Here is a 12,897-nt window from a genome sequence, read left to right on the forward strand (position 1 = left end):
TACCTGGTGTCAAAAATTTCATTTATACCTGTAACTTCAACTCAACTTTTCTTTCATCTTCATCTTCTTCTCTTTCTCCTTCAGATTTCCTCCCTCTTTCTTTTTATCCTTCTCTTGCCTCATCATCATCATCATCTTTCTTAGCCTCTGAAAAGGTATGCAGGGTGCCCTTGTTAGCCCTGGCCTGGACCAGGCAAATCTTTCTTCTCTCTCCTCTTTCCCGGTCAGGTTTTATTCCCTCTCTCTTTATCTACCTTTGCATTTTCATCATCATTCACTTCAATCTTTCTCTTCTTCTCTTCTCTCCTCTTCTCTCTCTTTCTCTTCTAGTTACTTCCATCATCATTTTTAAATTGCTGATTCTCTTCATTTTCAACCAATATTCTTCTCAAGATCCTCTCTTTCTCTCTGGTAAGTCAAAAAAAAGGTAAAAAAAGATTTCTCTTTTCCTTTCTCCTATCTCTTTCTCATCTCTTTCTCATCTCTTTCTCATCTCTCTCTCTTTTTCCCTCTATCAATAAAGATCATAGTTATATTCTGGTTGATTTGATGGTTATGAGGAGGAGGAGTATAATAGTGTTGATAATAATCATCGGTCTGATGATCAAGTTTATCTGTTTCATTCAAGTAATTTTTTCATTACCATTGCATCCAATCAATAGGTTTGTTTGTTTATTTTATTTGCCTCGTTTTTTAGCTTCTTTTTCATTATTCTCTTTCTCTTTCTCTTTCTTTTTTTTCTCTAAATCACAGAAGAACGCTAATTTCTGAACAATTGAAATTGAATGACTTTTCTCAAATTTTTCTCAAATCTTTTCAATACCTGATCCCTGATCATCCATGTCATTAGTTAATCATTTAACTTTTCTCATCTTTTCTCTTCATCCTCACAGGCTCTTCATCGTTTTTCATGGTTTACTATTGTCTTTTCAACGGTGGTCCCTTATGGATTCAAGTAAAACCACTTCTCATGACAAATGGATGAAATGCATCATTTTACTTGGTGTGAAAAAGGTAAACACAAATTCCAAATAACTGGACACTTAAATGGAGAAATGGAATTTTATTTCATTAAACAAAATGAAACAATCAGCTTTGTTTTATTGGTTTCACCATCTTTTGCGGACAACCAAATACTTAAGATGATTGTCACCCTCTAATTAATTCTATTGTTTAACCAAGTTGTACTCTTTATGGGGTTAAACACAAAGGTTGAAGACCATAGAGGAATCATTTCACTTCCGATCGTAAATGACCGCTAACCTTGAAATTTTCTCTTCTTTTTTTTTCAGCCAATTTCTGATGAAGTATGTAAAATCATTGCTTTTCCTTTCCTCAGATCTTTCAACTTTTCAAGAAACTTAAAGATCAATTATAAAACTTCCGGTTATTAACTTAAAGATCAAAAAGCAACTTATCAATGGCTATCACCTTTGCAGTTTGGAAATGCCAGACACCATAAAGATCACATAAAAGCAAGGCATGATTTATCAACTCGAAGCAAGATGAAGGTATATCCAATTAAGTACATCAATGGTGGCTCATGTTAGCTTTATTTTAAATATAAATGTTTCTCTTTGTAAACATGATTATCTCAATGAAACAGGCAATTGAAATTATATTGGCAAAATTAAGGCAACAGATTATGTATTACAGATTCAAGTTTGATCAACCTTAACCTGGATTGAAGTGAAAAAAGCTAAAAATTTATGAACTTTTTTCATAAATCTTGTTAGATCAAACTTTTTACTTTTTGTACATATTTGAAACCAATTTTACTATTTACATCATTTAGCTTTGCTTGGTTTTGTTTTTGTTGTTTTCAAATCGCAACAATTAGCATTCACACTTGAAAACCCAACATTAATCTAGATTAACTCAATTTCATTTCAATTTATCCTGTTTAATCATTATTGATGATTGTTATTTGCATAACAAATTGAATATAAGGTGGTCACCATTGAATACTTTCATAAATATAAACAGTTAACTTTCATGTCATTTAACAGTTACAATCCTTTCTTTTTAATAGGTTGAAACAAGCCCATTTTATTGGAAACAATTCAATTGGAATGTCATTTCAAGTGTAAACTCATGTAATAATCCATAGCTTGTAAGTTTTACACCTTAAATTTTGTGACTCCTGAACTGGATTACGGACAATTTAAAAGAAACCAAAAGCCGTCTTAATTGAGGTATCATGTGATTCAGATGACCTTCGATGTAGCGTCGAAAAGTCATGAATAATGAAAACTGGTCTCACATATCATCATTGAATTTTCTCATCATTCTCTCTCACTCTCACATGCACATTTTTCCTTGTTTATTAGTTTGAATTAACTTTCGAAATCATTTAATGCATTAAACATCAACAATCACCATTTTAACTTGTTATTTCATTTTATCCAATTATCCACAGATCACCACTCATGAGTCCAAAGAGGATATACGATGATGCTCCAAAATATTTGGTCCCTCCAGATGATCCAACCTTAATCCAATCTATTCAGGAAACTCGTGATTTATTGGAGAACCATTTTAATTCAGTGGATTTAACCTCACTTTACTTACCTAATGATGTTGATAAATTACGTTCATGTGATTTTGAGGTTCGCCGCTATTTATTTCAAACAAATTTAAATGTTAACCAAGCCGTTCAAATGATCAAGGATCGATTAACATGGAGAAAGGAGATGTCATTGGATACTTTACGATATCAAAAATTTCCAATTGAATTTTACCAATCAGGTGGTATTTTCGAGTTTAAGGTAAGAATCAATTCATTCTTATCCATTATCTGATCACTATAAATCTCAATCAGTAAATTGTTTGCTTAAAATCATCTGTTGCACTATCATAGACTAAACATCAATACTTCAATAGTAAATCTTATTTTGCAATTTAACCCTCAAATCATTCAATAGTAACTGTAAAACAATATTTTACAATTTACTGATTACTGTTAGTTGAAAGCCATTGATGAAAAACCATAAGGTAAAACAATCAATTAGCAATTATTAGATTGATGAAAACAAATGTATGAATTGATGTTATTTGATCTTTACATTGCCATGTCCATGATACCTGATGATCGTCACTGATCATTTTGATTGTTAAAAATTGATTTTTTTCCCTTTCACCGATTTTGATTAATAAACATCAGCCAAAATTAATTGAATGAAACAAAAAATGGCTATAGATAATAGTTAAAACGATTAAAATAATAATATTAATATTAAAAAATGATAATAATAATGATACCATTTAAAAAAAACAGGGAAACAAGTTGAAATAGCTTTAAGGGTCAAGTCAAGTGTGTAATTAATTTAATGATGAAACAAACCATTCAACAACAAAATCAACTAACTAACTATTTCTCAATCAGCCAGTTCACTCATTAAATACTAATATTATCAAACTAAAAGAGTAACCAAAAAGGAGAAGAAGTTGAAAGATGAAATAACCTTTTTCCTTTTCATCATTTCTCCTTCTAATTTTTGCTTACAGACAACATATACCTTGACCTGAGAAAGACCTTTCAAATGTCTTCCAAAAAAACACTATTTTTCAAGCAAACAAACTAAAATATCAAAAGCTGTATTTACCTTTAAACTCACAACAAATATATTTTTCTATGTATATTATGGTGTACATACAACGATATTTTTGTTGAAAGTAACCTTTTCATCTTGATGTTGTTGACCTAAGGTTAAAAAGGACCCAATAAAGTGAAAGGACCAAAAATAAGGCCTTTTACTTTTTGTTATATTTCGCTTTTTCATTCTACATCATCATCTTTTCTGGTTCTTTCTTCTTCTTCTTTTCTTTCTTTACCAGCCTTTTACCTTTTTTTTTGTTGTAGGACTTGTAGGTTACAAGGCCAAATCTAGGACCACTTTGCATTGCACGGTTAAATGATTTTTTTGGCAGACATAATGATTTATGACCCTTTCCTTTTAAGTATATGTACCTGGATCTTGATTCAAACGTCTCCAAATAAGTTAATCACAAAATTAGAGGTTGATTAGTTGCAGAGTAACGCAGCAACAAATACAAAACAAAAAGTAGTAGCCATAGATTGAATAAAATTAATATTTTGCTGGTTCTTTCAACGGTCAAACCTGATTTTTAAGCTTCTCATTATCGCTACCATTAACGCACATATTATTGTTGTTTAATCACTCTTATTTAGGAATCATAAATTAACGAAGCCATTTGCATTAGGCATTTGGGAATATTGACCATCTCACTATCTTTTAAACTTGAATCAATTGAAATTGTTGAACGTCCATTCAACATTTCTTTGTTTGATTTTCACAAAATGTCAATGTTGCCACATCTCTGTGTCTAGATAATGAAACAGCAAACTGTACAAGGGATTTGTTGTTTGAATCATTTGTCAATGATTAATACTGAAAGTCTTGAAATAATCTTGAATCCAGTCAAACCTTTTAACCATGTAATAACATTAGATAAGTATTCAGTTTGTGTGTAAGATTAACTTTAAATTATGTTGCCTTTTTGCTTCTTTTTTTTGCTGTTTAACTTTGACAACCTTAACTATAACTTAATTAAACTCTTTCACTTCTTGGCCTCAAGCAATCTTTGAATGTTGATCATGAACAATTCAAAAAGCTGAAGAAAAAGATGGCAAAAGAAACACACACACAACCATGAAAATTGAAAACTTCACTGGGTATTTCCCATATCAGATAATCTTAATATTTTTTGCTTCTTTCACTCTCTATACCTTGTTAGTTGGTTTTAATTTACTCAATTGCCATCCATACATAAATACTATGTAGTAACTATCATAATACAAACATAATAAACTGAATCGTTTCAAGGTAAGCCTTTCATTTACTGCTTAACTGATTACATTGAACATCAATGATTATTGTTTTGTAATTCTATCTTCGTTAGCTTATTATTTTTATTACTAACCAATTAATCAAGATATTGATAAATATTATCTAATTTTCCCTCCTAAAGGCCTTTTATGATGATTATTATATAACATTGTTCAATCAATGATACTGAAAGAAAAATTGAGAATCGGAAAAAAAGCATTCACAATTGATTAATGATTACCAATAATGCTATAGCAAGACAACATTAAACATTTTTATCTCAATCATTTAAAACATCACAACATCGATTAGTATTGGTAATTGTTTATGATTAAAACAGCAATGTCTTCAATTGTTCAGATGTAACAATGAAATTATAAGAATCTTAATTTTAATAAGTTGATCATATTTAGCTACAAACAGTTGAATCAACAGTTGGTAAAGCAAACAATTACAGTCTGTCAAATATTTAAAACTGTAGTTTTAAAATGGTTTGAGGATTGAACCAGAAAATCTGGGTTTATTTTGCATTTGAAGTGTCATTTTATAACCCAATCATTGTTTCCATTGAATTTCCCGAAATAACTTTGATTAAATCATTATCTCTAATAATTATTTTATTTCTTTTCTCGTTAATTGTCTTTAGCATGATAATGATGGTGATCCGGTTTTATACGTCCGAAGCAAGTTCAATGTTAACATTGAAATATTGTCTAAACCTTTACGTCAATTTTTAATCTTCTTTATGGATCAAATGGATCAACGATTTTCTCGGGAACGATCTTGGGGATTGGTATTTGATGCTCAAGGCTTTGGATGGCACAATATTGACTTTGACTTTCTCCATCTAATTATCAAGATATTGAAATATTACATGCCCTGGTCGGTTAAATATGTCATCATCTACGAGATTCCCTGGTTTCTTGAATCAATCTGGAAAGGAGTTCAACATTTTATACCCGAAGATGGTAAACGTCTAATCAGGGTTTACAATAAGAAGACAATCGGAGAAACAATTGATCCAATGAACATGCCTCAAGTTATTGGTGGTTTATCCAAAGAGAATCACATTTTCATTCCTGAAGGAGTTGAACCAGCAACAGTTATCGGTAAAATTGAGCTTGGTTTAAATGATGAGGAAGTTAATCGTATTAAGAAACATCTTGCCAAATTGGATAAAGAAATGGGTGAATTAATTAAAGTATGAAAGGAAAATCAAGAAAAGGATCAATTTACTCTCGCATTTCACTTGTTAACAATTGTCTTAACTTATTACATTTACGTTTGCAATTGGCTTTTTGCTGTTATTCAACTCTCATTTACTCTCATTTTATTAAAACATTTTCTCACACAAAATGAAAGTATCCTGACCAATGACCACAATAACTGATGGTTTGACTTTTCAAAATGAGTAGTCTGACCCAAGGTGAGGTTTCATTCTGGTTTGGTCAACTTAATACTTTTGTTTTTTTTTCAATGTTCAAATATTTTCAAACTCTTATTTTAATAGGTGTGGTGAAAATTCATCAAATTTTGTGAGAAAACTTAATAGTAACCATGTAATTAATCATAACTGATAGTTTAAGGTTGATTATTTTTGCTCTCTTTTATTGAAAAAATGAACTTTGATTCTGGTTTCTTTCAAATCGCATTGTCAATTTTCAAATCAAATGATGGTTAAGCAAGGTGTGTTGATATGAAAATGAAAGCGCTTCACTTAACCACACACTAACCAAGATAAAGCCAATATTTTGCAATGGTTTTTCACATAAAAAGACCGTTAAAGATGTAAAACCAAATCTGCTTTAAGCTCAGAGATTATCATATCACAATAATGAATTGACATTGAAGAGGCACATAAAAACAGTGTTTATGGTAAATCAAATGATTTTTGTCATTTGATCGTTTCAATTATCAGAATTGTCCAATTTGTGCTTGATATTTGCACTGAACAAGTGCAAATAGGATATGAGATTTGTGTCGATACAAAATATTTCATTACTTAAAGTCTGATAGTTGATTAGCTAATCACATTATCAATACAATATTGTGTTGATACAGAAACGGAAAATACGTGACAACAATTCTAGCCATGTTAACGCCGGTTCTGATTACTTATCAGCAAAACAATTGAGACTTTTTCATCACATTCCCCTCTATTTAAAGGGCTTTTTCACCACTTTTCAAACATGGTCAGTATGAACTTTCCATTATTAAGAGTTGGTTAGTAAGTGTTGGATATTCATGAAAAAGGGACAAAAATGGGAAAAAGTCAGTATTGAAACATTTTTTACAGAAGTTCATTAGAATTTAATTTTAGCCAATAAGTGGGATGATTTAGTGAGAAATATTCGCAATCAAAGTCTGATTGAATTGTTTGGATCAATTTATCCCAATATAAGATACGAAAATTATTAGCAACTTGTTTTACGGGTCTTTGTTGTTATGTACCTTGTTAGCCACTAACCTATGATTTGTTTCCCTTTCAACTTACTACAGAACCGTGAACAATGGACGGAAAATACTAGAAATTTAGATAAATGGTTATTTTTTTAATCTAGTTGAATTCAAATTGTTCAATGGATCAAATGAGATTGAATAGATTATCCACTTTTCTCTGGGTTGAAATGAAGTTTTTTTTCAAATCGTTTTTAGTTGCAGTTTGACTTTGACTTCAATTCCGGGTCTTTAGTAAGAAAAGTGGACTAAATTCAATTCAGAAGTTGTTCATGATAATCGATACATATGTTCCAAGTTCCATATTTCGTTGATTTAATAGTGAATATATTAATAATAGTTTGCTTGGGCAGATTGTCCATTGAAAACTAAGGTCTCCACAGTTGATTAGCCATTTTGATGAGTCTTTGATTTGTAAGTGATTTTTGAATGGTTTTAAACGTTGAAAGGAATGAAAGATCTAACCATTTAATGGAACCGTTGGGTGTATGGAGTATCTGATTGCCCTTTGAGTGACTGAATTAATGAGAAAATGGTTGAATTACAATTAAATTTAATTAAAAAATAAAGAACCCTTAAAAGGATAAAAATTAAATTCATAAATCTTATCTTGCGCTATCTGGTGAGCTTACAACTAAATAAATATTTCACGCGAGAAAAGTAATTGAAACTTGTTAGTGTGATTATGTTAATTAATTTTATCCTAACTGTTTATCAAATTCAAATTTATTCAACAAGTTTATTTAAACCTGAAATGTTACAGTTTAATGAGGTTCTAATTTTTTCCAAATTCATTAGCAATACTATGAACAGTGTTCATTGAACACTGTTGCTTTGGATGGTGATGAAAAAAGAAGTGTTTGTAAATTGTCTTGGAAATATTTATCCACTTACAATGGAAATCAAAGTTTACTTGGAAATGGTTGAAATTTTCATAATTACCAATTTAATCAATTGGCTAACCAGACATAATCATGGAATATGGATTCTTCATGATTTGAAACGCTGACTATTCACTGTCAATCACACAGAGAAAGCAATGCCAGAGAAGCTGCTCTATGATTAGAGGAGATGAAATGTGTAGCTCATTCATAATCATTTTCCGTTTTTTTTTTGCCTGGAAAGAAATCCAATTTTAGCATCACTTTAAATCCACTCCCTAAATCCTCATGACTTTAATTTCTTCTTCTTTCCTCGTCTTCCACCTCCTCATGCTTATCAACATGATCTTCGTCTTTATTTTCATATACACATCTGTATGTTCAATTGATACACATGATATAAACAAAATTATTTTTCTATCTCAAGATTGTTGACTTGTCTCTGGCTCTCGCCATTTGGATTACAATTAAATAACTTCCTCATCACGATTCCAAATAGCATGTCAACTCCAACAACCAAACTCGAGGTGAAATTGAATCCAGATTGTTGGCGAATTATTTGTGATTTACTTGACTATCGTTCACTTTTACGTTCTCGTCTGGTTTGCTCTTCTTGGTGTGAAATGACAACTTCCATCGTATACACAACTAAATCTTCCCTGGCCATTTTTGGTCCCAGTCCAGAATCACATCGTCGTCGAAGTCAATTACCAATTGGACGTGCAAACTGCAATTTCAATCATCACCAAATTCATCCCAATGATCGTTTAACCATTAAATCTATCAACAGTTGGTCTCATTGGCGGTCTCACAGCGATTCAATGATACATTCTCTAAGCAACTTGTTGCCTTCACTTCGTGTTTTAATGTTGGATTGTTTTGGTTTTTGGCTGACAGCTGATCAATGGAGACTACTGGGGAGTTCATTGACATTACTTGAACATTTGAATGTGCTTAATTGTACTCGTTTAGACGAAATTGTCCATTTTAAAGGCCCACCATCTTTAGTTCATTTTGAAATCCATCATTGCTTTTTTGTCGATCCCAAAAAGATGGACAAATTTTTAACTTCAAACCAGTCAATCACATCCTTAATTTTCCAAGGCTCAGAAGACTTGGAAATTAATCTTACTTTTTGTCCATCTCTTGTTAATCAATTGTCATCAGTTTCTCTAATTGGCTCGTATTTGGGAACCACTTTCATAACCAATTTAACATCAACCGTAAGAAGCAATGCTACTTCATCATTGACTGTTCTTCGAGTCTCTTTTGTCACCAACAAGCAATTGGCATTAATATGTTCGGCATTGGCTCATTCATTGCAAATCTTTGAATTCTGGTCTAATATCGTTGAGATACGTAATCTGAGTGAACTAACATCTCTTCAACAATTAACCTTTTCCTGCACTGGAACACGATCTTCCAATTTCAATCAAGACTTGTCACTGATGACCCGAGGAACACCCGCTTTAGTGTGTTTAGCCATAAAATGTCCATTCATTGACGATACTTCAACTTCAATCATATCAATAAACTGTCCCTCAATTGTTACATTACGTTTAATTGGGTGCAATTTACGGGAAACAAGTTCTGTTTCTTTGAGACATTTAACTCGACTCAAATCATTGGAATTCATTGAAATAACAAATACCAAGATCGATTGTACTGGTTTAAATGAATTCATAGACAAGATGAGCTCAACTCGTCTGCTCTCACTTCCAAATAATTTTAATTTATCGTCAAATCATCTCCAACAATTGTCTTCTAATTTGTTAAAAACTAGTGCGATAATAGAGATCACAATGGATGGTCTTAACCCAGAATCATTCAAAATGATCAACCAACCCCAATCAAATAAACCACCTGAACGTATTATTATCACTGGAGAAGCTAATTATGAGCGATTTAATTTTGTACTACCAATGCCAATGATACCAAGAATGTAAACAACCAACGTTGATAAATGTAAACAATTATAAACGATAAATTATCATTTTATTTAACTAAGAAGATGGACAAAATGAAATTAGATTTTGTGCTTTTCAACTTTTGCAACAAAAAAGTCGAGAACTGAAAAATTACTTATAAAAAGGCTTAGATTTTGATTTAGCTGCATCAAGTAAAGCTTGATGAATTTCTAACCTTGCATCAGATAATTTACGATTATTCAAAAAATTTTGATGCTCGGCACAATTGTCAGCGAACAAAACCTTTAGAACAGATTTCATTTCTGGTAATCTAGGAAAATCGGAAAATTTAACCCTCATGTTATCAAATGCAACACCAAAGTTACCAGCCAATTCATCTGGTAATATAGGAGCTTTGTAATAACGTTGACTAAAATGAGTTAAAATAGTAAATTTGGCTTCCATTGCAACACCCATATCAACAGCTTGAGAAAAAGTAGAGTGTTTCTTGAAAATTGCTTCTTCAATCAGTTCATCGTCGAATGTTGCCTCATGAATTAACAAATCACATCCATGACCTGGTTCGATTAAGTCCTCGGAGGGCATGGCATCGCCCGAATAAACTATTTTACGAGGTTTCAAGTCACCTTCCTCTTTGGTAACCACAACTATACCGAATGAATCTCTACAGTGGACCACACGAGCTGTTTGAAGGTGTTGTAGTCTTAAACTCGTCAGCAATTGAGAATTAGTCATCCCTTTTAAGTATGTTGGACATAATGCAATGTGACAAAGATGATCAACTTTTCCACTAATTTCACTAAAATCACGTAAAAATCTCTCGATACGTGGAGGGCAAATAACTAATGGTTTACTGTCAGTCAATTTAGCTCGTTCTTGGAGTAAGCGAACTAAACCTAATTGATGGTCAGCGTGATAATGAGATATGAAAATAGCATTTAGATTAGCAAGTTTATCCTTGTAGTCTGGTCCGTAGAAGCGATAAAATTGTCCAAATGTCCCTTCGCCACAGTCAAACATTATTAAATTGTCTTCATGGGTTTCGATAATAATACTAGATGCAGTTCGGTATTTTCCCGGAGTTGCTGATCCGGTTCCAAGGAAAACTATAGCTGGTCCATTGTCGGGCTCTTTGTCTGAAAGGTTTGAAATACGTTTTTTATATTCTTCAGCAACTTTTTCAAAATTTTCTTTATCCTCTATATCTTTTTCAATATTTTCTGGATTAATTATAGATTCCATTTGTTCGACATCAGCAAGATTAATGCTTCGTTCAGAGATTGGATGGATTTTAAACTGCGTTCCAACGGAAACAGGGGTCAAATTAAGTTTAACTAATTCAGGATCCGGTTGAGTCTCAATAAATGGACTTTTGAACAATTTATCTTCAAATAATCGCAATTTATGACTAATAACATTGGCACCAAAAAAACAGAGACTAGGGTTATATTCGTTTAAGGCAATGTGGGAAACACTTTGTGGAAATTTCATCATCCAATCTTGGAATTTACTATCTTTGATAACATTAACAGGACTAAAGTGAAAAATATATTCCAACGGATAACGAGATGATGGTTCAAAAAAACTTGATAATTTTTCACTATTCACAAGAGAATCAAAATATTCTAGGGTTGGACACTCGACAATCATGAAAGTACTTCCTGGCTGAGTAGGTTCAATAACATCTTGAGCCTTGACAAGCCGTCCATCTTCGAGTGTAACATCTTCCCCTGCCTTTAATCTACCCAAGATAGGACCTGGCGGCACTTTAAGCTCGATACACTTTTGAATTAATAGCTTTCCAGGTCTTTCATGTAAACGGCAAACATAAACAAATGCGCAATCAAGATGTAGTTTAGGTTTTTTGGACACAGCTCCTTCAGTGCTTGACGCCTGACTGCGGTGAATAGGTATAAAATCAATTGTTAAAAAGTTGTCTTTGAACCCTGTTGTATAGTCATTATTCACGCTAAATTTGATTTCATTTCTTTCATCGAAAGTTCGAGTTATCCCAGATAACTTCTCGTGAAGAAGTGGTCCATGGGCTGTAACATGTGTATTCAATGTTAAACACATTCCAGGAAGACCAGCAATATTATCCCACGAACTATGGGTAACAAATATATGATGCATTCCAGTCAAACGAACTCTAGAATTGAAAAGTATAAGATTCAGTTAAACATCAGATGCCTTTAAGCTATAATAAAACTTACTTATGAGTTACTGCAGCCCTTTGGGCTCCTTCCCCGCAATTGAATAAATATTTGTTAAATTCTGTAACCAATAAAAGACATCGAGGATTGGGTAATGCACCATTACCAAGAACATTGAGTGTTACAAAAGACGGGAAATTGGTTTGACTTAATTTGTCATGTTTACGCTTTCCCTTGGCCATTTTACTCAATAAATTATTTATCTGTAAACTTTTGGCTTTTGCAGTTGAAAATCGAACTAATTGAGCACCACTTTTAAACCATTTAGAACAAGATAGATCCAATGAAAGAGTGAATAGTTTATTCAAACTCATTCAAATATGAATAGTTGAACCACACAGTCAAAAAGTATATTTTTACAATGTTTTTCCTCTAAAAAAGCGTTTAAAATTGTTGAAATCTATATTAAAGATATTAGGATAATTACTAAATTACTAATTACTATTAATTAAATAACATCAATAGTTGAATTGGTGAAAGGTCCTGAACCACATAAACAAAACAAGTGATAAGAAGTAAAAACATGCCATGATGAGTAAAGTCGGCTAGAAAACATGTGTTTGTTAAA

At 32.0% G+C, this 12,897-nt stretch overlaps 3 protein-coding genes across 22 annotated transcripts; 2 read left to right on the forward strand and 1 right to left on the reverse strand.

Moving 5' to 3' along the window:
* Nucleotides 1-13: 13 nt before the first annotated feature.
* LOC107360593 (motile sperm domain-containing protein 2) lies at nucleotides 14-10,198 on the forward strand. 20 transcript variants are annotated; one of them, XM_089270190.1, is made up of 8 exons: nucleotides 14-155; nucleotides 331-411; nucleotides 524-662; nucleotides 894-1,014; nucleotides 1,340-1,511; nucleotides 2,033-2,113; nucleotides 2,420-2,768; nucleotides 5,497-10,198. In XM_089270190.1, the coding sequence occupies exons 7-8, from the start codon at nucleotides 2,430-2,432 to the stop codon at nucleotides 6,055-6,057; spliced, it is 900 nt and encodes a 299-aa protein (XP_089126316.1). In that variant the 5' UTR covers nucleotides 14-155; nucleotides 331-411; nucleotides 524-662; nucleotides 894-1,014; nucleotides 1,340-1,511; nucleotides 2,033-2,113; nucleotides 2,420-2,429; the 3' UTR covers nucleotides 6,058-10,198. The 20 variants fall into 20 exon arrangements, with proteins under 20 accessions (XP_089126316.1, XP_089126312.1, XP_089126311.1 ...); XM_089270186.1 differs by having other exon boundaries at nucleotides 331-427; nucleotides 754-1,014; nucleotides 1,293-1,511; nucleotides 5,497-6,206; XM_089270185.1 differs by having other exon boundaries at nucleotides 331-427; nucleotides 1,293-1,511; nucleotides 5,497-6,206.
* On the forward strand, nucleotides 8,689-10,198 carry LOC149094370 (uncharacterized). The gene has a single exon (XM_089270182.1). It carries the CDS (start codon nucleotides 8,689-8,691, stop codon nucleotides 10,132-10,134), a length of 1,446 nt encoding a protein of 481 aa, XP_089126308.1. The 3' UTR covers nucleotides 10,135-10,198.
* Nucleotides 10,155-12,826, reverse strand: RNaseZ (ribonuclease Z). Its single transcript, XM_015927222.3, has 2 exons — nucleotides 12,330-12,826; nucleotides 10,155-12,265 (listed from the first exon to the last, which is right to left on the reverse strand). The coding sequence occupies exons 1-2, from the start codon at nucleotides 12,641-12,643 to the stop codon at nucleotides 10,267-10,269; spliced, it is 2,313 nt and encodes a 770-aa protein (XP_015782708.2). The 5' UTR covers nucleotides 12,644-12,826; the 3' UTR covers nucleotides 10,155-10,266.
* Between the last annotated feature and the right edge of the window lie 71 nt (nucleotides 12,827-12,897).

This window comes from Tetranychus urticae, chromosome 1 (assembly GCF_039701765.1).
Source record: "Tetranychus urticae isolate SD_2017Ah chromosome 1, NJAU_TeUrti_SD_1.0, whole genome shotgun sequence".
Classification (NCBI taxonomy): Eukaryota; Metazoa; Arthropoda; class Arachnida; order Trombidiformes; family Tetranychidae; genus Tetranychus; species Tetranychus urticae.

What these genes read in the sequence shown, in the direction of transcription:
- LOC149094370 (XM_089270182.1), top strand. Translation starts at nt 8,689, where the DNA reads ATGTCAACTCCAACAACCAAACTCGAGGTGAAATTGAATCCAGATTGT.
- LOC107360593 (XM_089270190.1), top strand. Translation starts at nt 2,430, where the DNA reads ATGAGTCCAAAGAGGATATACGATGATGCTCCAAAATATTTGGTCCCT. An exon ending in GTGGTATTTTCGAGTTTAAG is followed by an intron (nt 2,769 to 5,496) that starts GTAAGAATCAAT and finishes AATTGTCTTTAG; the next exon opens with CATGATAATGATGGTGATCC.
- RNaseZ (XM_015927222.3), bottom strand. Translation starts at nt 12,643, where the DNA reads ATGAGTTTGAATAAACTATTCACTCTTTCATTGGATCTATCTTGTTCT. An exon ending in AGGGCTGCAGTAACTCATAA is followed by an intron (nt 12,266 to 12,329) that starts GTAAGTTTTATT and finishes TTTCAATTCTAG; the next exon opens with AGTTCGTTTGACTGGAATGC.